The 27,688-nt window shown below is 47.5% G+C and overlaps 1 protein-coding gene across 1 annotated transcript; it reads right to left on the minus strand.

The window, feature by feature from the left end:
• Positions 1–179: 179 nt before the first annotated feature.
• Positions 180–27,688, minus strand: CTCFL (CCCTC-binding factor like). The gene is made up of 10 exons (XM_035025671.1): positions 27,182–27,688; positions 26,509–26,734; positions 21,790–21,960; positions 21,345–21,478; positions 18,794–18,914; positions 17,325–17,474; positions 15,280–15,440; positions 12,802–12,984; positions 5,261–5,381; positions 180–628 (listed from the first exon to the last, which is right to left on the minus strand). Exons 1-10 carry the CDS (start codon positions 27,686–27,688, stop codon positions 522–524), a joined length of 1,881 nt encoding a protein of 626 aa, XP_034881562.1. The 3' UTR covers positions 180–521.

The following is a 27,688-nucleotide window of genomic DNA, read 5'->3' on the forward strand; positions in this document are numbered from 1 at the left end:
TTTTGTTGAATTTAGAACTAATTAAAAGTATTATGGTAGCTTTCAATTTTATGGAAAATTCATTTGTATTAAAAAAGGATATATAAAATTAGGTTTTCAGGTTTAAAAAATCATATTAGAAATATAAAGGGTGTATACAATTTAACATAAAGGATCCCAGCTTTGGCTGTTGGCTGAAGCATTAAGTAGTCTGTACTTACAGCTGAGATAACTGGTGTCCCCTCCCCAATCACTGCCCATTCATTGCAGGCCACCCTGCCAATATCAGGTGAATGAATTCATAGGTTTGAGGTTTTATCCTCCCAATTCAAGATCTTGGCCTTTTATAAAATACTTGCCATGCTTTTTGAACCATCCAGTGGAAAAAAAAAAATAGGCAAACAATTCCTAGCACTAACCCCAAACTTTGGAAAAATCGAGACCCTCCACTGTCAATGAACTTAGTTGTTTCAAAGAAGACGCTACAAACTTCTAAGTTGAAGAGTTAACCGCTGCGAACAGGAACTCTGAATCTCTGTCGCTCAGCCATCACGGGTCACTTCTTCAGCCGCGACGCCTCTGTAGGGGACAGGAACCACCTCTCCCTGGCACTGCTCCAGTCTCACGGCGGGAACCTCCTTAGCGGCAGCTTCTTGGGGAAAAGACACAGGATTTGGGCAAATTTAAAATAAAGTCAAGAAAACAGTGCACGTACCTTTTGGAAACAATCCCTTGATGTTTTAACATAGCAAACATTCTAGAAAATGATTTTTTTCCATTTATAAGACACTCGTGTAAGTATTTCCGATGGCACCTATGTGCCTCAGGGGGTTCTGAACCTTGGTCCCCTAAGCTTTTAGGGCCGGATGATTCTCCGCTGGGGGGCTGTCCCGTGCGTTGTGCAGTATTTGCAGCATCCCCTGGTCTCTACCCACCGGAGGCCAGAAGAATGCCACTCCTCACTTGTGACACCAAACATGTCTCCAGGCACTGCCATATGTTTGCTGGGAAGCAGGCCCGCCGCTGGCCGAGAACCCATGCTCTACACCGAACGCAGGCCCTGCACAACTCAACAGAGGCTGAGCCGCTCGCCTGTCTTGTTTTGGAGCTCAGGGAATGACGTCCCCAGAATGACAAAACCAGCTGCTCACAGGGCATTTGTCCCTATTGCCAGGGAGCCCATGCAGAGTCGGTTTGGGGTCACGCATTGCGCTGGGCACCCACTCACTGTGAGCCACGCCCGGATCCATAACCATCCCTGCCCACCCTCCAGCGGATTCTCACCAGCACAACGTTGGGAGCTTAAAAACGCTGTAAATCCGATGATACTCATCCCTCTACCCATTTCCCAAATTACTCCCCAAGAACACCCACACAACTTCACTGCCTGTCCGTGAGAAGGGCAGACAAAGAGCCCACACTCACCAGAGCTTCACCTTCTGTGGGTTCAAGGTTGTTTGAAGACAGGTTTGCTTGTGGTTTCTGGAAGCATTTTGGGGGGAGTGCGGGGAGAGCACTAAGACCCGGGTCATGCGTATGCAAAGGAACTATGATTTGTAGAGACCTAGCCCGAAACGCTGGGTGACCTAGAGCTGACCCACCGTCACAGCAAAGTAGAAGCCAGACCACTATCTGGATAAAACAGGTTAAAAACCCCTGAAATGCAAATTAAGTATTTTTTGCTAGTATAAGCCGGGTTACTTGTTTCCATTCACACTTTGCTTAGGGTGCGACAGGTGACCATCCAAAATATGAGACAATTTTTAATACACCCGATCTTATCACTGTCTGTCTTTAAACCTACGAGGACTTTCCCATTCCTGCCCTTCTGGAAGGCAAGCATTCGGGGCAGGCAGCATTCCGCACGCCCTTCATGACCTGGTCCAAGTGATGTTCCGGTTTTAACACCAGCGTAAGGCCGAACAGGAGAGGGTGTCAATGCGGACCCACCTCTCATCCCTTTGATTTTGTTCTTTGCTTACTTCAGGGTCAGTGTCCAGGAGGCTCAGGGTCGACAAAGGCAAGGTGCTGCCACCCAGTCGTGGAGGCCCATGGCCACCATGGAAGCTGGTACACTTGAACTCTGCTCCACGGCAAACAGGTCACCAACCAAGGGCTAGACATTTTCAAAAACCCTCCGTCCCCAGTCGTTTGGTCTTCTGACGAAGGCTACTCTTACTCAGATAGGAGTTGGCCAAAGGTTTTTAGAGGCTTGAATAGATAATTAAAAGAAAATACTACATTTAGGTGTCAAGCCAAGAGGTGTCTAATTAGCCGAGAAGTCATACATTTATATGGACATTTTTGGGTCCGTCCCAGTTAGAGCGTGGATCCCCGTAGCCTGACCTCTGGATCTCTTTATGGTGGTCGAAAGATTTGAGGTGGATCTCACCTGTTTATCTTCTCCAGTAAAGGGCTGTGTTCATTATTTGCCTGTTTGGTTAAGTGGGAACGAATGAACCCTGCTAACGGCAGGCCTGGTGTGGACTCGAGGGCCGGGCCCGCCTTGGAGGGGAGCTCAGGGCAGGTGGGAGAGAATCAGATAAATGTGACGCCGAGCACCAGGTGGGGGTGTGCAAAGCAGGGGCATAGCCCTGGGGTGTAAGTGAGGTGGGGCTGACCCAGTTGGGGTTCAGAGCTGAGATCTCCGGGATCCGCAGGTGAGATCTTGGGGATCTGTGGGTGAGTCAGCAGGAATTCCTGGCAAAGGAAAGGGTGAGTCTGGCCTGGCTGGGATGGGGGCGCAGTATGGTTAGGTGCCCGAGAGGGTGGGAGGCGGCGAGCACACCCGAGGTCCCAGCCTTCAGAGCGCTGGGTGCACAGGGAAGGGGTTCCGGTGGTGGATAGCGGGGACAGGGGGGAGAGGCGCTGAGATGGGGTCCCGGACATCTTGGGGAGACAGGGTGGACCCGGTCCCACGCCTGTGGCCTTGAGAAGTGGGCGAGGGCGCTGCCAGTGGGTCATGGCTTCAAACACCAGCGCGGATCAGGAGAGAACGAGGCTGGGGGTGGGAGGGACGGCAGAGAGGTGGCGAGACGTCAGTTTTAAATGGACTGACTGGGAGACCGCTGAGAGGGGACGCTCGCCGGGCAGCGGAATAGTCGCTCCCAGCCTGTGGAGGCTGCACGGGGGCTGCACAGATCACCAGGGACCTGCCGCGGCAGCGGGTGAGGGTCGTGCATGCAGGTGTGGGGCGGGCGCAGGTGCGCAAGTGATACAAGTGTGGAGGGGGTGCCGCCGTGGACGCAAGGCGAGGTGAGAGCGGCTGTGGGGAGGAGGAGAGGAGGAGGGGAGGCGCTGGGGGAACGAGGGAAAACACCAGTAGGGTGGATGCATGTGGGGCAAGCAGGAGGGGACAGGGTCAAGAGGGTGACCAGTCAGAGGTGCCACGGCTGCCGAGGAGGGACAGGCCAGTGGGACGTGCTGACGGGGAGCCTCCAGGCACCTCAGTGGGGTGACGGGGCAGAAGGCAGATGCAGGGGCCCAGGCGGGGCAGGAGTGAGCCCGCCGGGAACATGATGGGAGTTTCTGGACCAGGGAGGGTGGGCGTCATGCGGGGGTTCGTTTTTTCTTATGACACCTAGGTGTGTTTAAGGCTGGCAGGCGGGAGCAGGCCGGGTGCGAGCCACAGGCCAGCAGGAGATGGAGGGGAAATGCGGAGGTAGGAACAGGGAGGCAGGTGCCAGGCGGAGTCACCACGGGGCCTCAGACCTCAGACGGGGGCGGGGTGGCGGCGGTGGGACTCCTCCGTAAAACCATGAAAAATGGTGTTTTACACTGTCAGTGTAAAGACCAGTCTGGTCCAGGCTGGCTCCGTCGTTTTTATATCCGTATTGTGATGTTCATTTCTCTTCTGAGTTTACCCCGCAAGCGCAGTGGACCGACCTGTGCCTGCAGACGGAGAGGCCGGGGGAGCTGGGGGAGGATGGCTGGAACACCAGTCTGAACTCCTGTCCGAACTCCAGCCCGGGGTGGGAAGATGTGGGCATGTGGAAGGAGGTCTGAACAGCTCGTAGTGCCCCGCTCAGAAGATCTCCAGGCCCACCACCCACTTCCCAAACAGGGGGACTGTTTAGTACAAGTATATCTCAAGTAGCAGGTGGGATATACTCACCCTAAACAAGTATTCGTTGTTTATCTGAAATTCAAAGTTAGCCGGGCATCCCCTATTTTATCTGGCAGCTCTGAAGCAAGGAAAAACCTGGCCGCTATCCAGAGGAACATTCACTAGTCAAGGATTGGGGCTGGGATCAAAATATAGGGGATTTAAGAATGAGGATGTCATGCAAACGTTTTCCGTTTGTTTACGCGATAAGGTCGTGTGGTTTCCAGCCATGCTTTTCAGCTCTAAGATTCTCATAGGACAGGAATGGACAGTGTAACAGAACATGTCCGGAAGAGTCAGGTCTGTCCCCTCATGGAGCAGAACCTTTCACAGGGCAGACCAGACACAGGCCCTTTTTACTCTAACCTGGGAACCCACGTCTGCCCCCCTGAGGCCAACGGTAAAGACTCTGATGCCCACAGTGGCCCCAAAAGAGAGAGGTCCCCATCCTAACCCCCCCAAACCTGTGACTGTAACCTTATGTGGAACAAGGATCTCTGAAGATATAATTAGGTTAAGGGTCTCAAGATGAGATCATCCTGGATTTTCCAGGTACTACGTCCAGGGACAAGTGTCCTTGGAAAGGAGAGGAGAGACAGACAGGGAGGAAGGCTGGAGTGATGTGTCCACAAGCCAAGAGACGCCGGGAGAGACCAGCAGCTGGAAGAGGCAGGCGGGCATCTCCCCAGAAACTTCACAGGGAGCACAAGCTCTTTTGACACCTTGAGTTAGGACCTCCGGGCCCCAGAGGTAAGAGAGGGTAAGCCTGCGTTGTTCTAAAGCCACTCAGTTTGTGGTCACTGCTGCAGCAGCCCCGGGACATTTACACGGCACCTACCAGGTACAGGAGACAGCCCTCCAGCTTCAAGAGGGGGCAGCCTTTCGCCTGGGCAGCCTGGCCCGCCAGGAGCCCGTGTGACGGGGGTGTGTGGATGCCACCGGGGCAGGGGGGGGCTCTGCAGCTCTGACAGGTGCAGAAGCCATCAAGCCCACTGCGCCAGGGACCCACCCGGGGCAAAACGAAGCTCAAAATCTGCCCAAGGTGGCAGGGGGCGGCCACAGAGCGGGGCCCGGGACACACCAGCGCATCCCCTGCATGGTAACACCCAGGACCCAGGACGTGATCCCAAGAAAATCACTCGCAGATTAGAACCCCGTTTGTTGAAAAAGAGTTACCGTCTTCCTGGGCTGCCTCTTTTGGGATGGCTGGCTTTCTCTTGGTTCTTCTCGCTTTCCCCAAGGCAGCCGGCTTTCCTGGCCCCGAGCCACACTTCGCCGAGTGTCTCTGCATGTTACTCTGTTGGAGAAATGACACGGGGCGCAGGGAGAGTCAGCAGCCCCGACGGAATGCCATTTAGAATCCCACGGGTAAAGACCCAGGCGCTGGAAAGTGGGGAAACGTGTGCCTGGTATATTCTTTCTTTCTTTCTTTTTTTAAAAGATATTTATCTATTTTAGATTGAGAGAGAGCGCGCACTCAAGTGGGGAGAGGTGCAGAGAGAGAGGAACAAGCAGACTCTGCGCTGAGCACAGAGACCACCACGGGACTCGATCCCATGACCCTGAGATCATGACCTGAGCCAAAATCAAGAGTGGGAAGCTTAACCGACTGAGCCACCCAGGCGCCCGATGCCTGGTATGTTCTTGTACAAAAAAGGTGGCTTTTTTAAAAAAGGGGACCCCTCTGTTGTGTTTAGGTCTAGCCAAAAGTGAGCTTATTTTAAATATATATATATTTTATTTACATATATATAAATTTATATATTTATTATTTTATTATATTTATTAAATATATAAATTTATAGTAAATTTATATATAAACTTAGTAAATTTATTATAAATTTATATATTTATATATAAGTATATAAATATTTATTTTTGAGTAAATATAAATAAATAAAATAAAATAAATATAAAAATATATATTTTTTATCATAGAAGTCAATGAGAAGACAATATCTATTCTTCTAGAATGCGTCTACTCTCCAAAGTGAGGCTTGATGTTGAACCAGAGATTCAATAGACTGTCAATTTTAAGAAAATCAATCATACACTGTATGAATTTCACTGCCCTGCCAACCTCTCTCCCGACCTACCATGCATGGAGTTAGGGAACGTATACACAACACTCAAAATTAAGAGGGAAGTCACAGATTTCCCGGTCAAGACGATTAACGATGCATTCCTACATAGGAACACTTAGGATGACTTAAGTTAGGAATCTTCCACTGTTTGGGAAGTTCATATGGAAAGTAAGATCCTGGTGACGTGTCAGTCAATTTGCTGATGATATAAAATCTCCCACCTAATTTCTACTTGGCTTCAGCATGGTGCTCCGCTGGACTGTCCTGGTTTTTATGGGTAGAAGGGGAAGGATTCATGTGTAAGTGGAGGGGGAATGTTACGGGTTACTGAAACTTCTTCCATTTTGGGTTGGCAAACGATGGTCCATGGGTCAAATCCAGTCGGCCAACTGTTTTTGAAAAACAAGTTTTCTGGGGGCGCCTGGGTGGCTCAGTGTGTTAAGTGCCGGCTTTTGGCTCGGGTCATGATCCCGGGGTCCTGGGATGGAGCCCCTTGTCAGGCTCACTGCTCGGTGGGGAGCCTGCTTCTCCTTCTCCCTCTACCACTCTCCCTGCTTGTGTTCTTTCACTCACTCTCACGCTCTCAAATAAATAAATAAATAATATATATATAAAGTTTTCTGGAACACTGCCATGTCTATTTGTTTATGAATTGTCCATCTATGGATGCTTTTGTGTTACAACAGTAGTTGGGCCAGAAACTGGTCTGCAAAGCTGAAAATATTACTATCCGGCCCTATACAGAAGAAAGTTTGCTGATCCCTGATGTATATGATGATCATGCACAAACGGAGCCTTTTGGGGCCAAGGATTCTTTTGAGGATATGATGATCGCAATGGCCTCTTCCCCAGCAAAGCGCATACTCATGAACACATACAATCTCCCTCCAAATTCATGAAGCTCATGGCTAACGACTCTGGACATCGGCTTTGGATTAATAAACAACCAAAAACACAACCAGCCTTAAAAAGTAAGTGTGCTAAGATTTTAAGTAAACCAATATGACATTTAGATTATTTAGGACTCAGGGGGCAGAGCGGTATGACAGACATATGCATCAGAGGACTGTTTCTCAAGAGAGGAAGGACCCAGCATTTGGAATCCAGAACAGGGGTCCTCACTGGGGAGGAAAGGTGCTCACAGCCCTATGACATTCTGGTGTGGAAACCACCACATGTTAAAGAATGAGAGTTTGTGAACGATGTACTTTCTAAAAATTAAATTGGATTCAAGTACCCAGATATGCACATATTTCTTTATCTTTAAAGAGTTCATATTTTAGGGCAGTTTTAGGTTCAGAGCATAATTGAGAGGGAGACAGAATTTCCCTTATGCCCCTTGCCCCCGCACACGCACAGCCTCCCCCCATTATCCGAATCCTCACCAGAACGGGGGATGCTTCTGTTACAATCGATGAACCTACATGGACACATCACAATCACCCAAAGCCCGTGGTTTACACTGAGGTTCACTCTTGGTGGTGTTTGTTCTGTGGGTGTGGACAAATGTATAATGACCATATCCACCATTCTATTATCACACGGACTAGTTTCGCTGCCCTAAAACTCCTCCGTGCTGCACCCGTTCATCCCTCCTCCCCAACCCCTGGAAACCACCCATCTTGTTACTGTGTCCATAGTTCTGCCTTTTCCAGAATGCCCCATGGTTGGAATCGTACAGTGTGTACCCTTTTCAGATTGGCTTCTTTCACTTAGTAATATGCATTTAGGGTTCTTTCATGTCTTCACGGCTTGATGGCTCATTTCTTTGTAGTCCTGAACACTACTCCCTTATCTCGATGGACCTGTTTATCCATCACCTACTGAAGGACGTCTTGGTTGCTTCCAAGTTTTGGCGATTATGAATAAAGCGGCTATAAACATCCGGGTGCAAGTTTTTGTGTGGACGTAAGTTTTCTACTCCTTTGGGTGAACAGGAGTGTGAGTGCTGGATTGTATGGTAAGAGTATGTTTAGTTTTATAAGAAACCACCGAACTGTCTTCCAATGTGGCTGCACCATTTTGCATGCCGCCCAGCAACGCCCAAGCGCTCGGTCTGCTCCACGTCCTGGCCAGTGTCTGGTATTCTCAGCGTTCTGGATTTTGGCCATTTTTGTTAGGTGTGTGGTGGTGTCTTGATTTATTTGCATTTCCCTGATGACGTACGACGTGGAGCATCTCTTCCTGTGTTTACTTGCCACCCGTATGTGTTCTTTGGTGAGGGGTCTGTAAAAATCCTTGGCCCATTTTTTAAATCAGGTTATCTGTTTTCTTAGGGTTGTGTTTTAAGAGTTCTTTGTGTATTTTGGATGACCGTCCTCTATCCGATGTGACTTCTGCATATCTTTTCCCCCTGTCTGTAGCTTGTCTTCTCGAGTCAGAGGTCGTGCATTTTAGTGAAGGCCAGCTTACAGATGATTTCTGTCATGGATGGCACCTTTAGTGTTGTCCCTGAAAAGTCCCTGCCAAACCCTAACAAGATTTTCTCTTGTTATCTTCATGGGTTTTATAGTTTTGCATTTTACCTTTAGGTCTGTGATCCATTTTGAATCAATTTTAGTGAAGGGTGTCAGGTCTCTTTCTAGATTTTTCATTTTCGCTGAGTACGGAATCCCACTACCCTGAGATCATGGCCTGAGCCAAAATCAAGAGCCAGCCACTCAACCGACTGAGCCACCCAGGTGCCCCTAATGTGCGGAGATTCTGATAGGAATTGTACTGAACCTATAGATCAAGTTGTAAAGGACTGACATCTTGACATTGTTTTCTTATCCATAAACATAGACTAATTTTCTCCATTTATACAGTTTTTCTTTGATTTCATTCATCAGAGCATTTTTTGTTTCCATTGTAGCAATTCTTTGTGGTTCTTTCTTAGGATTTCCATCTCTCTGCTCGTGTTGCTTACCTGGTCTTGCATGCCGTCTACTTTATCCACTAGCGTCCTTAGTGTGGGAATCAGGGCTGTTTTAAATTCCTGATGATTCCAACATCCCTGCCATGCCTGCTTTTGCTGTTCTGTCTCTCCAAACTGTGATTTTACCTTTTGGGATGACTTATTAAGTTTTCCTCATAGCTGGACTTGACGCCCCGGGGAAAAGGAGCTGCTGGAAACAGGGCTTTGGGAATGCGGAGGGGAGGTGTGGGGAGGGGGCGTGTTCTGTAGCCTGTGACAGGGTCTCACTGTGTCCGTGAGTCGTGCCTCTGGACTGTGAACCTCGCAAGTGTTTCTCGGTTTTATTTTCCACCTCAGGTGGGACCGGAGGGCTGCTGTGGGCTGGAGTCGGGTGTCTCCCTTCCACCGGGTCACTTAGTTCTGATGATAGCCCAGTGGGTTAGGCTCTGGTGAACTAGTTTCCCCAGAGGGAGACCTTGTTTGTTAAGGAGAACAGAAGGTTCTGGGGTATTTCAGATCACTTCCTCCCCTTTTCCCGGCTGGAGGGAAGCAGAAGCGGATTCTTTTTCTGACATTCACTGTGAGAACCTGGTCGGGCTCCTGGTGGTAAAACCCCCAGTACAGTGGGGGCCTCTGGGACTGGGACTGTAGTTTCTCTCGGACTTGTCCACCTGAGCCTCCAGCGAGTCTTCAATTACCATTCAGGTTTTCCTGCCCCGGCGCTGGTTCCCCGTGGAGGCTTCTGCCCGCAAGTCTCTGCTCTGGAACCCGTGACTCAGTGTTCACCTGTCCGTCTCCATTCTTCGGGGCGGTGGTTGGCCCTGTGTGCTCCCCTCTCCCTATAGATCCTAGAAGAGCTGATTTTTCAATCTATTCAGGTGTTTACTTGTTGTTAAGACAGAGTAGCAACTTCCAAGTGGAACCAGAAATGGGTTGTTTAATTTTTTTAACAGCGTTATTGAGATTTCATTCATATACCATAGAATTCTTCCATTTAAATTGTGTAATTCAGTGGCTTATTCCTAGTGTTGTAAAACCATCACCACCATCAATTTCAGAACTACATTTCAAAAAGAAACCCTACGCTCTTAGGAGTCACCCTCCGCCTTCCTCTCCCCCAACCCCTGGCAACCACTAAGCTACCTTCCGTCTCTGTGAATATTCTGGACATTTCCTAGAAAGGGAATCATAGAATATATGGCTTCTTTTAAGGTTCACCACGTTGTCACATGTACACATTCCTTTTAATGGCTGTGTAATATTCCACTGCATGGATATACAATGTTTTATCTGTTCATCGGTTGATGTACATTCAGGTAGTTTCCACTTTTTGGAGCTGTTTATGAATGACGCTGCTATGAATATTCGTGTACAAGTTTCTGTGTGGTCCTTTTGAGTATATGCCTGGGAGTGGGACAGCTGGACTGTGCACTAACTTTACGTTTCACTTTTTGAGAAACAGCCAGACTGTCTTCCAAGGTGGTGTCACCATTTTCAGATCCCACCGGCGCTGTGGGAGGGCTCTGATCTTCCCGCATCTTTTGTTATCGGTCTCCTTTGACTGTAGCCACCCTCATGGCTGGCCCTACATGTTCTCGCTATGATTCTGCTTTGCATTTCCCGAGCAACGAACGACGATAAGCATCTTTTCATGTGTTTATAGGCCATTTGTAGATCTTGTGTGAAGAAATGTCTATTTGGATCCTCTGCCCATTTTTCTTTGGGTATTTGTCTTTCTATCCTTATGCTGTAAGAGGTTTTATACATAGGCACACCTCATTTTACCGTACTCTGCTTTACTGCACTTGTAGGTGCTGTATTTTTTATAAATGGAAGGTGTGTAGCAATCTGGCATCGAGCAAGTCTACTGATGCTGTTTCTAGAAAGCTCATACTGTATCTCTGCATCACACTTTTTTTCTTTTAAAGATTTTATTTATTTATTTGACAGAGAGAGACACAGCGAAAGAGGGAATACAAGCAGGGGGAGTGGGAGAGGGAGAAGCAGGCTTCCCGCGGAGCAGGGAGCCCGATATGGGGCTCGATCCCAGGACCCCGGGATCATGACCTGAGCCGAAGGCAGACGCTTAACGACTGAGCCACCCAGACACCCCTCTGCATCACACTTCTGTAATTCTCGCAATATTTCAAACTTTTTCATCATTATTGTATTTGTTATGGTGATCGGTGATCAGTGATGACAACTTGCCGAAAGCTCAAATGATGGTTAGCGCTTTTTAGCTATGAAGTATTTTTAAATTATGGTATATACTTTTTTTTAAAAAGACATAATGCTATTGCACGCTTAACAGACTATAGCATAGTGTAACTAACTTTTATATGCACTGGAAAACCAACACATTCCTCTGACTCACTTTATCGTGAGGTACTTTACTGTGGAGCTGAAGCCCACGCTATCCCCAAGGTACGCCTGTATTCTAGGTGCAAGTCCAAATACACTTTCTTGAACGCAAGAAAAGTTTTCAAAACTTCTGATTGTATGTTCTGAGGAATTCTATGAGGCAGACTCATTCTTTTCTCTGTTTTCTGGTTCTTCACACCAAAGGGCAGGCTCTTTACAATGTTGACAAGGTATGAACGCTGGGTTTGGAGTGTTGTCACTACTTGTATTTGAGAATTTGAACTTAGGAGTATTAACACTCCAGAATTACCCAGAAAACCACAAAGAGAAAAGATAAAGCTTTCTCCTCCTAAAGAGTCAACTTCAGATAATTCAAAACTTTTATAAAAGCTAGCCGGGAGCGCATACATTGTCTAAGGGTCTGGCTCATCATCTGTCGTGGTTTTGCAATGACCACAAATTCTTCCACACTTTTCCTTTCGAAAGGAACCCCATCCCCCACCTCTTGAATGTGGGCTGGACCTAGTGATTGGTTTTTAATGAGTAGAAATAATGGGCCACTTTTAAAACTAGCTGACAAAGGGCACAGTTGCTCTCTCCCCCTCTCCCCCTTGCTCTGGGTCATGAGGCCACTCGAGCAGCCCAATGAAGAGGTCCACGTGGTAAGGAACCGAGGCCTCCTGCCAAAAGCCATGGAAGGGCACCATCTTGGGAGTGGAGCCTCCAGCCCCGCCAGGCCTTGGGTGATGTGGCCCCCAGGGGACAATATCCTGACTGTAACCTCATGAGAGACGCCGAGCCAGACCCATCCATCCAAGCGCCTCCCAAATTCCTGCCCCACAGAGAATGTGCGGTAATAAACGTTTGTTGTTTTTTAAGCTACTAAGTTTTGAGGTGATTTGTTAGATAGCAATAGATAAATAATACACCGCCTAAAAAAAAATAACATGGAAGACTAAATGTCTTTCTTATCAGAGCACCAGCAACACTGCTCTAAGAACGTCTCTGAGATATTTTGAAAATTGTGTCCTCTCTGTGAAATAGCCTAAATCTAATTCACAGGAACAATGTTAACATGTTACACTTAAAGCAGGAGTCTTTGCAGATTCTGGGGAGTATGAGAATTCCCTAAAACGATTTGTAGGATTTTGTTTGCAGAATTGTCTTTTTTCACGGAAGGGGAGACCCCACTTTCGTAAGATTTCAAGAGCTCTGTGACTCCAAAAAACTAATAACCACTTCCCTAAGGCAGGACAGATACTGCCTTCAGGCCTGACAAGTTTCTATAATTGGGTTTAAACTCCCTGAGTGTGTCAGTGCCCGTGAAACAGAGGAACCTCTTCGAGGAGGACTTACTGTGACTCAAGTAAGCTTACCCAGCGGGAGAAGCCCTTGCCACACTTGGGGCATTCGTAAACGGCCGGGATGAAATTGGCATCATGGTACTTCTTGAGGTGCACATTTAGAAGTTGCTTCTGTCGGAAACATTTATCACACGAGAGGCAGGGGAACGGCTTCTCTCCGGTGTGGGTGCGTATGTGAACAGTCATATGACGTTCCTAGGAGGGATGGGGAGGAAGACAAGCAGCTGAGCTACCTATGGGGACTTTCTTAGTCCTTGACGTTATTTATTACATACCTTTCCTCCCTCCCCAACGATGAGCATATGATTAAGATAAGTGAGGGCACAGTCTGGCCATCTAGGAACCAAACTTGTCCACCCTGCTGTGAGGCCACCAGCAAGCTCTGGGCATGCAGTGGAACATTCCTTGCGGAGTGAAACGATAATCACCTGGCCCTCCAAGAGAGCTCAGGGATTTGCAGCCCGACTTCTATAACTATTTGCAATGACCTGAGTTTACAAAGGACAGATAGAGCCTGGACACAAAAATCTAATGTCAGAGGGGAGCCTGGGTGGCTTGATCGGTTAACATCCGACTCTTGGTTTTGGCTCAGGTCATGATCTCAGGGTCGTGAGATCTGCTCTCAGTGGGGCGTCCGCTGGAGAGTCTCTCCTTCTGCCCCTCCCCCTGCTCATGCACTCGAGATCTCTTTTTCGAATAAATAAATAAATCTTAAAAAAATTTTTTTTAAAAATCTAATGCCAGAGTTTCAGGTCAGTGGCTATTTGGGGCTGGAAGAATATTAAGCCTCTAAATATTTCCCCTCCTGCTTCCTGATAAATATTAGGACAAATCTTACTATCTATTTAAAAGCGTAACAGTGATAATAACTCTTCTTAGCAAAGAAATAACCAGAAATTTTAACTAAGATTTATATCAGTAAATAATTTGGAGAAGCAAGACACAAATATATATAAGGTCAAGCAAAAGTACCTGTTTTATTTAAAACACTAGGATCACGCAGAGGAGACACATGCCCACTTCTATGTTATTGTTCATAACTGAATGGACCGTGTTTCTCCAAGGCTCCCTCCTGTGGGTACCCTGTTCCCCACCCGCCTCTCCTCTCACCTTCATTTCCAGACAGCGTGGCCCTGGTGGGACCATGACTCCCAGGGTGGGACTGAGTGACGCTGTCCTGGGAGGAGGGTGGGTGGAAGGGCATGTGGGGAAGAGGGTCCTTTTTGTATTCCATTCCATTTCAATCCACTGATCTATCTTATACTTTGAGTGAATCTTTTACCTACATGCACAATTTTGTAAAATAAGCGACTGATTGGTCATCTGGTAAATCTCAGTTTATTGAGCTATGGAGAGCTTCTAACTGTTGACACATTTCATGACACTGTATAAAGAAATGTTTTCTTAAAATCGCTCCAGTCTCGTTAAAAAAGTCTTCAAGTGTTAGCAAGCTGTCAAGCTCATGGTGGTGGAAATGCAAACTTCTAATTGTTTATTTCCTCGTGACAGCTGAAATCGTATCTTTGCCAACACATCTTCCTTGAAGTGACAGACTCCCTTTATTTACTTTCAAAAAGGCACAGAGTGTTGCCACATGTCTGAGATGGAAGCGGCGGAGTCTGTCACTCGTTCTCTCAAGTGAAAACAACAGCTCAGGAAAGAGTGGCTAGTTGAGCTGGCAACTTGGACAAGGCGCCGGGAGCTTCCGTCCCGATGGCCACTGGGTTTCGGGAGACGGCAGCGGTACCTCATCACTGCAAGTATTCGGGGTCAAGACTGAACGAAGCCGGTGACTGTCACCACCCCATCGAGAACAGTCTTAAGGAAAACTGCCTTTATCTTTGCAGCCAGCACAGGACCGTGAGGAACACAGTGGAGACCAGTCCTGCTTCGTCGCATCGCTGCTCAGCTTGGTTCTGACACACCTTCTGACGCACGCCACTTTGGTACCATCACCACCCAGGTCAACATAGCGAAAAGGGCAAATACTGTGTTGGCGTTAATTAATTAGTTAATCATCATCTTGATTTACGGCCCTGACTGGTTTCAAGGATGTGCAGGAGTCGTAAACCGTATCTTTTTTTTTTAAGATTTTATTTATCTTAGAGAGGAAAGAGAGAATGAGAAAGCACGCACAGGGAGGGAGGGGCAGAGGGAGAGAGAGAATCCTCAAGCAGACTCCTCACTGAGTGTGGAGACTGACTCGAAGCGCGATCCCACGACCCTGAGATCATGACCTGAGCTGAAGCCAAGAGCTGGATGCTTCACCGACTGCCCCACCCAGGCGCCCCTGTCAACCATACTTTGAAGAACTGTAGCTTTGACGTACTGGCCCCTGGCTGCTCTCTGGTTATTCTGAACACCATCTTCCAAGAAAGCATGACCTTGTTCAGTATTTTCAAAGTGACAGAGGACCCCCTTCCGACCCGCCGTTTTTGCACACCCTGCTGCCTTCCTCTGCCCCCCCCCAAATCGCCTGAAACCTGGTACCTGCTTGCAGGCATAACTACAGTGTTCACACTTGAACCTCTTCTCGTTCTTATGAGTCTTCTGGTGCTGAATGAGGGCGTAGCGTTCATGGAAGACAGCAGAACAACAGCGACACTTCATCTCTGCGGCCTTGTAAGTATGCAGGTTCCGCAGATGGACACCTAAAATAGCGACAGAACGGGGGGCGCTGAAACCGTATTACTTCTGTTAGCTGCTCTCCCGAGCTCTGTGTCGGAGCTTCTCCATCTCAGCACTACTAGCACCTGGAGCTGGTTTCTTCTTGGGGAAGCTGTCCTGGGCGCTGTAGGAAGTTTAGCAGCATCCCTGGCCTCCTCCCAGTACATACCAGTAGCATCCTTTCCTCCCCGGGTGTGACAACCAGAATGCCTCTAGATATTGCCAACTGCCTCCCAGGGAATGAAATCCTTCCCCGCTGGGTGCTACTGCTAAGAATGCACCGCATGCTGACAAGTCCGCTGAATACCCTTTTCACCACAGAGTGAGATGTCGTTTAGGCTGGGGCATATCGGACCCAACGTGTTCATTGAACAAAGCACCTCGAGAACCTCATCATGGTGCGGGCGGGTTTTTGGGATAATGTTAAGGTGGTTTCACATTAAAAACATATAACTTCTGTATCTTAACTTAAAAAAAAAGCCCAGATGTTCTGTTGGAAGTCAATGCCCTGGTTTTTTCCTCTGTCGTAGCTGACCTAGGACTCGCAGTGAGGTCTGATTGGACACGCTCTAGAATAATTTCTGCTGAACTGCGTCTAATGCGTGGTGGTTTGTGGTCCTTTGTGGAAAAGGCCAACCCCAACAGACACCTGGAGGAGGTACACCCTCGATGTGCTGACTCAGGTCACTGAGGAGCCTGATCTCTCCAGTGGCGGCAGAAGATTTCACTGGTTCACAAAGCATCTTACCAGGTACGCGGAATGGGCCGCCTACTGAAGTGGGTGTGACCCACATCATTTCGTGTTTCCTTTCTGGGCAACAGGCTTGTGGTTCTTGTATCCTACAAAGTCCCACTGGGCTGTGTTTTGTGGCATGCCAGTAACTACCGTAACATTGACAGAATGTTCCAGATTTTAAAAAAAGAAAAAGTTAAGGCTTCATAAAACATCCTCACTCTTTCAGAAATGTTCTCAAAACCGTGTATCTCATCTCCGGAATTTCTCCGGGCAGATCGGTGACTTATATTTGTGCTAGCATGTTGAGTGTTACATGTTTTGGTAAGAGAAGTAAGATCACGGAAAATGGGAAGCCCAGAAGCCCCAAAACATAGGAGAGAGGCTCATTCACTCACGGTTGCTCCTACTCCTAAACACTGCCTGGTTTTCCCTGTGGGCAGGATAAAACCCAGACTCCTAAATCTGGCATTCAGAGTCGCTCATCGTGCATTCCATTTTTGCTCTGTGATGTTTCCTGCCATTGAGAGGGCATACCGTATCACAGCAAGGATTTCAGACCATAGGCTGGCCTCTTTTACTGAAGTGAGTTCCCTAAGGAGAGGGCCCTTTAAGTTCTTCCTTTTGTAACCTCAGCACCCTGAACTTTTTAGGATCACAGCAAGAGTCTAAGAAAGGTTTGCAGAGTATCACTGATGAGAACATTAAGAGAGTCAGAACCTACCTCCAGGCCACCTCCCGGCACCCTGGCACCTCCCAACTTAGGGGACCATGGAGCAATTCATGCTGTCTCTCTAAGCCCCTCCATCATCTGTAAAAACAGGCCTGCTATGGAATGAAACAGTATCCGTGGAAGTGCTTTAGGAGCTTAAATACCCGTGACTGCTTAGCGGGTGTACCTGGAAATGAATGGGCTCTAGGCCAGGACTCCAAAAACAAGCCATGAACCCGCACTTCTGCAATCTTGCCACTAGATGGCACCACAGGACCTCTGAAAAAACCCCTCTTGAGCTGGTCCTGCAGACCAAGGGCCTCCCTGTCATCAGGCCCAGCGCTCCACGGGTTTCCAGGCTGTGCCCCCCTAAGAGCCAACCAGTACTGTCCTTAAAGGAAGTTCAGGAAGCCAGACACTCACGCAGGTCGCTCTTCCTCGCGATGACGGTGGCACAGTGCGGACACTGGTATTTGGGGACATTCTCGCTGTGCTTCTGTAGGATGTGTATTTTCATGGTGCCGCTCTGGGTGAAGCGTGCGTGACAAACGTGGCATTCGTACGGCTTCTCACCTGTGACACGGACGACGGAAGTGACCCTCTGCACGGGGGCTCCGCCCAGCAAGCCCGGATCCTCTCCAACGCTCCCTGGAGCTGAAAGCCTTTCTTTTATCCCCGAGGCCCCGCTCTCAACCCCTTCCTTGTGTATTTAGCCCCACGGTTGGAGCCCGATGCCCAAATCAAGCCCAGACAACGTTACATCAAGTACAGCTGGGGGGACGGCGGCCCAGACCGGCGGCCCTCCTACCATCTGGGGGCTACTCGTCTGCTGGCCACCCGGTTCCCACCCTGGTGTACAGAACGAGACACACACGTAAACATAGTCTTCATACAAAAAATATATATAAAGTAAGTGCTAGAAATACCATACAATCCACTAATTCCACTTCTGGGCATTTATGCGAAGAAAACAAAAGTAGTGATTTGGAAAGATACGTGCCCCCCGTGTTTATTGCAACGTTACTGACTGCAGTTGAAATACGGAAGCAGACCGACTATCCACTGAGCGATGAAAGGATAAAAAAGAGATGGTGTATATATATGTTTATATATAAAATGGAATATTGCTCAGCCATCAGAGAAGCATGAGATCTTGCCATTTGCAATGACATGGGTGGACCTAGAGGGAGTTACGCTAAGTGAAGAAGTCAGGCAGAGACCATAGGATTTCCCCTGTATGTGAGATCTATGTCACAAAACAGACAAAACAGACTCATAAATGCAGAGAACTTGGGATTGCCACAGGGGAGCGGGGTTGAGGGACGCGCCGAGAGATGAAGGGGATTAAGAGGTATGAACCTTCAGTTGCAAAATAAAGAAGCTACGCGGATGAACAGCTCGGCCTGGGGCATGTGGTCGGCGGTATTGTAATCACGTTGTACATGTGAGCTTGTGCGGTGGCAGAAGGGGACCACACTTACGATGACATCGGGTACAGTATGTGACGGGACAGTCTCTCTGTTGTACACCTGAATCTAGTGTATGTGTCAACCATAGATCCATTAAAAATAAGTAAAAAATTAAGTGCATTGCAAAACCAGCACACTTTACATTCTGCCTTAAAATTGGAGGGTCAGTTACCAGGGGACTTAAATCCCCGACACACCCACAGAGGCAGACACGGGACGGCGGTCTGCTTCTCCCCACGGCCCCCCACCCCAAGGCTAAGCGCACATAACGGTGCGGATCAAAGTCCCCATGTCAGGAAGAATGGAGATGCTTGCTCTGACATCTGAGCTTCCCACGGGCCTCGAGGAACATTCTGTCCGGGATCCCTTGGAACAGGGACACCGCACCGAACCAGCGGGGCCTCCCGCGCGGGCCGGCGTTACCTGAGTGCGTTCTCATGTGCCGCTTCAGCTTGTAGGTGTCTTTGCTCGCGTAGCTGCACAGAAGGCACTGGAAGGGGCGCTCCCCCGTGTGTGAGCGGATGTGGCGCTTCAGCTTACTGGCCTGCGAAACAAACAAGGGGCACGGAGCGCCATCAACACTTAAGAGTCCTGAGAGTCTTCCATTAATCAGCATGATAAAAGATCTGGAAATTGCTCCTACGTTAACGTCAGCGCGGATTTCACGGGCCCAACATGGTGCACCGGTCATGACTTTTTGTTTTCCGCCCTGACGTTTTCCGTTTGATGCGTGCATCTGAGGTCCTTGGTGGGTAACGAGCGGTAATTTCAAGAGACTCTCAGACTCAACTTCACTTTACAAAGGGAACACTGAAATCTAGTGGCTCAGAGCCATACAGGATTTGGTTTTCATTTCCAAAGCAAGTTTAGATCAGCTCGCAGAGGCCAGAAGACATCTGTTGGCGTAAATAACGCGGGAGCCTTGAAACAGTGGGTCTTTAATGGACCACAACGTCCCTGTGAAGCATTTCACAGTTGCGAGTTCTGTGGACCCGAAATGGCACGGGAGTGGAGAGAGGCCTCCCTTTCTAGTAAGGCCAAGTTCTAGGTGTTAGTGGTTTCTTTATAAGAAGAAACTTTTAAGTAAAAGGAAGCAACTTCTCTAATTTGATTAATTACACATCCCAGGCAATTAATTAAAAGGCAAACCTCATATTCCCTCCGTTTGATCTTTTTTTTTTTGCTTGACTGTTTGATCACCTTCTAGAACTGTTCTTTTTCTGTACGCACTTACTGCAGGCCTTTATCTGCCTCGGGCGGCTGTTGTCAGAAAGCCAGTGTCAGCCCTACCTGCGATCTCAGGAAGGCTAGGCTCGGTCTGGCTCCCCAGTAAGGGACAAGCATTCATAAGCCTGGAGAACATTCGAGAACAACAGAAGACTTAGAACGGAAAACAAGGTCTGAACGGAAAGCTTCAGCTTAGCATTTTAGAAGCAAAGTGGTCGTCTTCGAGTCTATGAGGAGGCAAAACAGAAAGTGTGAACAACTGCAGCATGAAAGGTTTGCTGAGCCAGGCGGCAAAGGCAGCTGGGCAGAAACGTCCTCCATGGCTTCGGAGGGAGCAGGGAATGAGGGGCGCTCACAAGCCGTCGGGAGTGTGGTAACCTGCCCGCAGCCTGGATACATTCCTGCTGGCCCCAGCGTGAAGGGACGGTGCTGGGGGAGCTTAGGCTACTACCCCTGCCCCTTACAACAGAGCAGCGGGGCAGGGCCTGGAAACTGCACAAAAGGGGTGAGAGCCGTGGCAGAGCGTCCTTCAGTGTAGGTGAGGGACCTGCGTGTGGATGGCCCGTCCCCGAGAAGGGTCTCCGCTGACACGCGAGCTTGTGCTGAGACCGCGCAGGGCACCAACATGGGGGCCATTCGAGTCAGGGAGTCTCAGGTGGCTTTGTGCTTTGAAACCTTCACTGCGTGTTTCCACACACAGCCACCACCTTTAACTCCGATGACAAGTAATTTTTAAAAATAGTAATAGGGGGAAAAATTTCTTGGAACCAAATCCTGACGCCGTCTGTGAGCTTCCCTCGTTTACGAAATGCGGTTGCATCATGCCTATATAAACTCCAGCCCTCCCCTCTAACTCTGTTCCGAGTGAGTGTGTGATCTGTCCCCAACTGGGCTCGGACCCAGGACCCAGCGTGCACACGAACAGAGCGCGACGGAGCCCTTAACCCTTCCTTGTAGGGAGCTGACTTTGCAGAGTAGGTGTCCCAGGCGGCTGTCATTCCACTTGGAGTGTGGCTGAGCCAGCCAGAAGGTATAAATAAAACAGTCTGGCCGAAATGACCATGACATACCACTGAAGTCTGAGAAAGGTGGTCTCTCTATAATTAAGAGAGGAAATGGGCCACGTCTGATTCTTCACACAAGCTGTTTTGTATCTGACCAGGTGCCACTGAGGAACGGTCCTAAGTTGCAGTGAAAACTCAGATTGGTTCTGTGTTCTCTTAGACCAAATACCCCTGGATTTTGTAGAACAGAGTTACACTCCGTAAAACGCCAGATAGGACTTTCTAACACATTTGAGAAACATCTCTCAAGTATAAGTAATTTCATTTGTAATTTTGCTGTGGTTTCACTAATTGGGAATCAAAGAAAAAAATTCAATTTTCTATTTTTCTTTCTTTTTTTTTTTTTTTAGAGCGAGAGAAGGGCAAGCAGGGGATGGGCGGCAGAGAGAGAGAATCTTAAGCAGACTCCATGCCCAATGGGGCTCAATTTCGCAACCCTGAGGATCGTGACTTGAGCCGAAATCAAGAGTCAGACACTTAACCTACTGAGGCACCCAGGTGCCCCTCCAATTTCCTATATTAAATTTAGAAAACAGAATGAGTATTATTTCCTGCATAGATTTTGTATGAATAATATCTTTAGTGAAACCTATTTTGTAAGAGATTCTATTAGCGTAGCTTAACTTTCACATCAACTTCTTACTAAGAGTGCCATGAAGCTTTAAGTACATGAGTGAACTTACTTCCACACTGGCGTACTTGCACATGGAACACTTAAAGGGTTTCTCGTGAGTGTGTTTATAACGTCTGTGTCGGACAAGTTCTCCACTGGTAACAAACGCCATGTCACAGTCACCACACTTGTAGGGTCTGGTTCCTGAAAAATCCCATAGTTTATCCTATTAAACAAGGCTTAGCCACACAGTTTCCTAGGAATTTATAACCTATTAATTAGACTCAGTTTCAGAATGCTTTAAAAATTAAGAAGAGACCCTTTATAATCACAAAAACGCCAGACATATAGGAGAAAAATCTTTATAACATTTGATGTTTTTAGGCAAAATCGAAGACAAAACTGAAGTCGTGAAACCAAACATGTTATTTTGACGTTCAGATAGGTAGATTTCACATTCGTATATAATTTTAACACTTATCCTTAACAGGAAAGATCCTTCTCTTCTGGTTTACCTGTGTGGGTGTTGACATGATTCCGCAGAAGAGTGACGGTGCGGAAGGCTTTCAGGCAAAGGTGGCACATATGGGGCTTTTCAGCAGTGTGAGTTTTCATATGACGATTAAAACTCGAAATTCTAGAAGAGGTGAACATGCAGATATCACAGTGGAAGGTTCGTTTTATTTCTGCAGGAAGAAGAAGATGGAGAGTTTACAGATTTGTAAAAATCTTCCTTGAGATGTTCAAATTCCACTGAAACACAGCAAAGTAACTTGGCTTGTCCTTTTTTTAGTGTCATGGGGTAACCCAACAAAAAACATTTCATGCAAACTGTAGTAATAGACAAAACAAACTTAAGACAAAATCTGTTACAAGAGACAAGGATATTATACAACAAGAACAGGCCAAATTCATCACAAAGGTAGACCAATCATAAACATATACGTGCCTAATAACACAGCCCCAAAATATCTGAAGCAAAAATTGACAGAGCTGAAGGTAGAAAGAAGCACTTCAGTAACAGTGGGAGACTTCAATACTCTACTTTCAACAATGGAGAGGACAACTAGACAGAGTATCAGCAAGGAAACAGAAGACTTAACACTATAAACCAAACAGACATAACAGATCTACAGAACACTCCACCCAACAACAGCACAATGGACGTTCTTTACAGGTGCATACAGAACATTTTTCGGGAAAAACCATGTGTTAGGCCACACGACAAATATCGATAAATTAGGGGCGTCTGGGTGGCTCAGTCAGCTGAGCATCTGTCTGCTTTCGGCTTGGTCGTGGTCCTGGGGTCCTGGGACTGAGCCCTATGTTGGGGTCCTGGGATTGAGCCCCACATTGGGTTCCCGGCTCAGCGGGGAGTCTGTTTCTCCCTCTCTCTGTCCCCCGGCTCGTGCTCTCTCTCTCTCTCAAATAAATAAAATCTTTAAAAAAATGTCGATAAATTTAAAAAAAGCATAGAAATCATATGCTCTCTGACCATCATGACATGAAATCAGGAATCAATAAAAGAAGGAAATTTGGAAAATTCATAAATATGTGGAAATTAAACAACGCACTCACAAATGACCAATGGGTCAAAGAAGAAATCACAAAGACACTGTGGAATACTCTGAGCTGAATGGAAGTGAAACCCCAGAGACCAAAGCTTACAGACTGCAGCTAAAGCAGTGCTCAGAGGGAAACTTTTAGCTGTAAACACCTACACTGAAAAAGAAAAAGCATCTCAGATCAATAACCTAACTTTACATCTGGAGGAACTAGAAAAATAAGAGAAATCTAAACCCAAAGCTAACAGAAGGAAGGAAATCATGAAGATCGGAGTGGACATAAATGAGATAGAAAACAGAAAAATAACAGAATCGATAAAAGCAGAAGTGGGTTCGTCTAAAAGATCACCATTAACAAATCTTTACCTAGACTTGCAACCAAGATACAAAGAGAAAAGTCAAATAAACAAAATCAGGAAGGAATGTGGGGACATTACTATCAACTGTACAGAATGAGAGAGGTTGTAAGTGAGTACTTTGAACGACTGTATACCAAAGAACCAGATAACCCAGATGGAATGGAAAATTCCTAGAAACACACAAACTACCAACACTGGCTCAAGAAGAAATAGAAAATCTGAATAGCGCCATAGCAAATAAAGAGATTGAGTCATTAATCAAAAAACTACCCACAAAGAAAGCCCCAGGACCAGAGGCTTCACTGGAGAATTCTACCAGAAGCTTAAAGAATTAACATCAATCCTTTTCAAAGTTCCCACACAGAAAAGTAGGACACTTCCTAATTCATTCCATGAGGCCAGTATTACTCAGATACTAAAGCCAAAGACACAAAAGGAAAACTATGGACCAATACCACTTATAAATATAAATGGGAAAATCTCCAATAGAATACTAGTAAACCAAACCCAGCAGCTTATTAAAAGGATTGTGCACCAGGACCAAGTGGAATTTATCCCAGGAATGGAAGGATGGTTCAACATATGACAATCAGTGCAACACACCATATTAACAAAAGGAAGAGGAAGAAAAGCACCATCATCTCAATAGATTCAGAAAAAACACTTCACAAATTCCAATGGCCTTCATGATACAACACCCAACAAACTTGAAATAGAAGGTTTATGGGTTGAATTGTGATCCCCCCAAAGATGCACTGAAGTCCTAATGGCAAATATCTGTAATGATGACCTTGGCAGATGTCATCAAGCTTAGATGATCATATTGGATGAGGGTGGGTATGACTGGCGCCCTTAGAAGAAGGGGAGAAGAAACACAGGTAGACACACACGGGGAGGGAGAATTTTCCGTGACAACAGAGACAGAGACCAGTGACACAACTATGAGCTAAAAAAAATGCCATGATTGGGACAATTCCAGAAGCTGAGAGAAAACACATTCCTGGAATACATCCCTTCCTAGAGCCTTCCAACACCATGATCCCAGACTTCCAGCCTTCGGGACCGTGAGAGAACACCATCCTGTTCTCTAAGCCACCCAATCCATGGTGTTTTGTTGCCCAAGTGCCAGGAAACAAATACAGGTACCAATTAAAAAATAGGCAAAAAGGGGCGCCTGGGTGGCTCAGTCGTTAAGCGTCTGCCTTCGGCTCAGGTCATGATCCCAGGGTCCTGGGATCGAGCCCCGCATCGGGCTCCCTGCTCGGTGGGAAGCCTGCTTCTCCCTCTCCCACTCCCCCTGCTTGTGTTCCCTCTCTCGCTGTGTCTCTCTCTGTCAAATAAATAAATAAAATCTTTAAAAAAATAAAAATAAAATTAAAAAAAATAAAAAATAGGCAAAGGATTTCAGTAGACCCTTCTCCAAAGAAGACATACAAATGGCCCATAAGCACATGAAAACATATCATCTTGCAGTTAATTTTTCACCATCTTCCTACATCATTAGCATCAGGGAAATACAAATCAAAACCACAACGGGGTCACTCTTCATCTCCACTAGGATGACTCTAGTTTTTTTTTTTTAAATGGAAAGAAGTGCTGGCAAGGGTGTGGAGACCCTGGAACCCTCCCACACTGCTGGGGGGAAAATGTAAGTTGGTGTAGCTGTTGCGGGAACCGGGAATTCCTCAAAAACCGAAATATAGACTGAAATACAGACCGACCATATGACCCAGCGATTCCTTTCCGTTCCTATGAACACACCCAAAAGAATAGGAAAAGAGCGTGCAAACAAAAACCTGTACGTGAATGCTCCCAGCAGCACTCCTCACACTGGCTAAAACACAGAAACAGCCCAGATGGTGATGGATGGATGGATGGAGAAACAAAACCCGTGTTATCCGTATGACGCACGGCTACTCAGGGATGAAGGAACGAAGCACTGATAACACTAAGTGAAGAAATCCAGACACAGAGGGCCACATACTTTATGTGTATGAGTCCATTTAAAGAAATGTCCAGAGATGACTGCTAAGTGGGTACACTTCTCTGTTTTTCTTTAGATTTTATTTATTTATTTTGGGGGGGCAAACCAGGGGGGAGAGGCAGAGGAAGAGGGAGATGCAGACTCCCCACGGAGCAGGGAGCCTGACCTGGGGCTCAATCCCAGCACCACGGGGATCATAACCTGAACCGAAGGCAGACGCTTAACCCACTGAGGCACCCAGGTGTCCCTGTGGCTCACTTTTCTTTGGGGGATGAAAAGAGCCTGGAATTAGCGGGGACAGTTGCACACGATTGTGAATAGATGAAAAATAAAATGAGCTAAGAACTGGGAATTTGGGGGTATGATCTCTTGATTTAAATACAAGAGAAGCATGATATATATGTACATATATTATAGCAAAGACTGCAAACTCAGCCGCCTACTGAAGCCAGAGGCCATGAACCCAAATGAATGATTTGAACCACATGTAGGAAGAACAGGCAGTGTGACTTTTAAAAGAGTCACCTCCCGGCCCTGGCACCTGTTGCTGGGAGGAAACAGCCACGTGTGGCCAGAGAGGACTGTACAAATGAGCTAGAAACTGAGGTCTGGGGGGTGAGCTCTCTTGTTTTAAGTAAGTGAGAAACTAGTATTTTCTAAAAAGCTAAACAAGTAATTTTTGAGGGTCAACTTCCCTCCGTGGGCTGCGGCCGCCATGCAATCTTAATTTTAATATGACTTGACTTGAGCTTCAAGGTCCTTCCTAACCTGGCCTAATCTCCCTCTTTGAGAACCCATCTGAGGAGCTGTCCCCCATCAGTAAGAAGCCACATACTTTCGGAGCTACCCCCACAGGCCGCTTCCAGCTGCCTAGAATGGGATCCCCAGTCTTAATGGCTTCTGAGTCCTCTTCCCTGGCCTCCCCTAAGCATCCCCTCCCTACAAGGCGACTCTGCTGCCTTCTGGACATCACTCCTTCTTCTGGTCCTGAGGCCCCTGCCCTTGCCTCCATCAGCCCAGCGCCACCCCTCCTCTCCCCATGGGGCTGCAAACCAGGCGCAGATCAGGGCCCACCTTCTATGTGTCTCTACAGCACTTTCCAGAAGCGTTTCTACTCTGCTTTAAAAACATTTGTGTCCAAGACACAAACTCTTCTGGATTGGATTCACAACACAGAACATTAGTTTAAAGTTTCTCCCATTTCCTGGCAGTTGGAAAGCACCTAAAAGTCAACCACATGAAATTTCAACCACCATCTCGGTCTCCTAAAGAACAATGGCAGCCCCCTCGTACGCACGGTCTCCTATGCTACACGAGCTGGCCTACCCTTCGTCTTTTTTGGTTTTTTTGTAGAGGTGGCTTTCTCAACATGTCCTTGACTTGATGCAGGTTTATCTTCTTGCTCTTCCACGTTTAAGTCTGAAATGGTCAGCACAATTTCGTCTCTTCCTTCATCTCCAGGCTTCGCTTCCACAAGAAAGAGCTGCTCTCCCACCTGCAGATCGAATCCTCCTTCAGCCAGCAGCTGGTCCTCCTCCTGACCTTTCTCAAACTGATAAACAAAAATGAGTATTCACACAAATACTATACTCTTAATGACAATCCATTAAACTCTTTGCCTTGATAAATCCATAGAACACAGAGAGAAACACCAGAATTAAAGAAGCACAGAAGATCATCTATTGCAACCAAAATGCCGACACCATAATTATTAAGCATCCAGGGTTTGGGGAAGGAAACATAACACTGTTTTTTAAAAACACAAGGCGCCTTATAGCGTTCTCCTTGGTGTAACTTTTTAAACTCGTCGAAAATAACAGGTGGTCGCCCAAGATTGTCCCTGGGTGGTCTTTTTACTGTGTGTAATTTAAACTGCAACTTTGAACTCGCTTGTCCCTACCTAATGGTGCACAAAGAGCAACTAAGAAAAGAACAAACGCAGTCTGAGTTTTTTTTTCCCCCACCCTGCCCAGGGTCTGTTTATTCAACCCAGCCATACCTTTAGCAATCCAGCGCTTTCAGCCAGGCTCACCACAAACTTACTCTCTTCACTGGCCACGGCCATGCTGCCTTCCAGAACGTGCAGCTCCATCACCTCCTCCTGGATGCTCACGGCGACGCACTGCTGGGTCCCCTCGCCCAGCCACAGCAGAGACTGCAGCCCGCCGCCGGCCTGCTGGACCATCACCTGCAGGCCTTCCTGGGGCTGCGGGCTGAGCCAGCTGATGTCCTGCAGCTGCATGTCTTCGGAGAAGGGCACCGTCTGCAGGGTCAGAATGTGCTTCTCGCTCTCCTCCGTGCTGAGTGGCGGTTCTTGCTCTCCCTCTGGCACCTTGGCCTGGAGGGGCCCGTAGGGGCCTGGGGCCTGCACGTCTCCGGGGCCCGGGGGCTCCCTCCCTCTGCACCCTCCATCTTCCTCCTCCTCTAATAGGACTTCTGGGATCAGCTCCAGTGCTTTGATTTTGGTAAACTGCTCGGGAGGGACAGAGAGCTCAGTGCCTGCCAT

Source organism: Mirounga leonina, unplaced genomic scaffold (genome assembly GCF_011800145.1).
Source record: "Mirounga leonina isolate KUSES-001 unplaced genomic scaffold, KU_Mleo_1.0 Mir_195, whole genome shotgun sequence".
NCBI lineage: Eukaryota > Metazoa > Chordata > Mammalia > Carnivora > Phocidae > Mirounga > Mirounga leonina.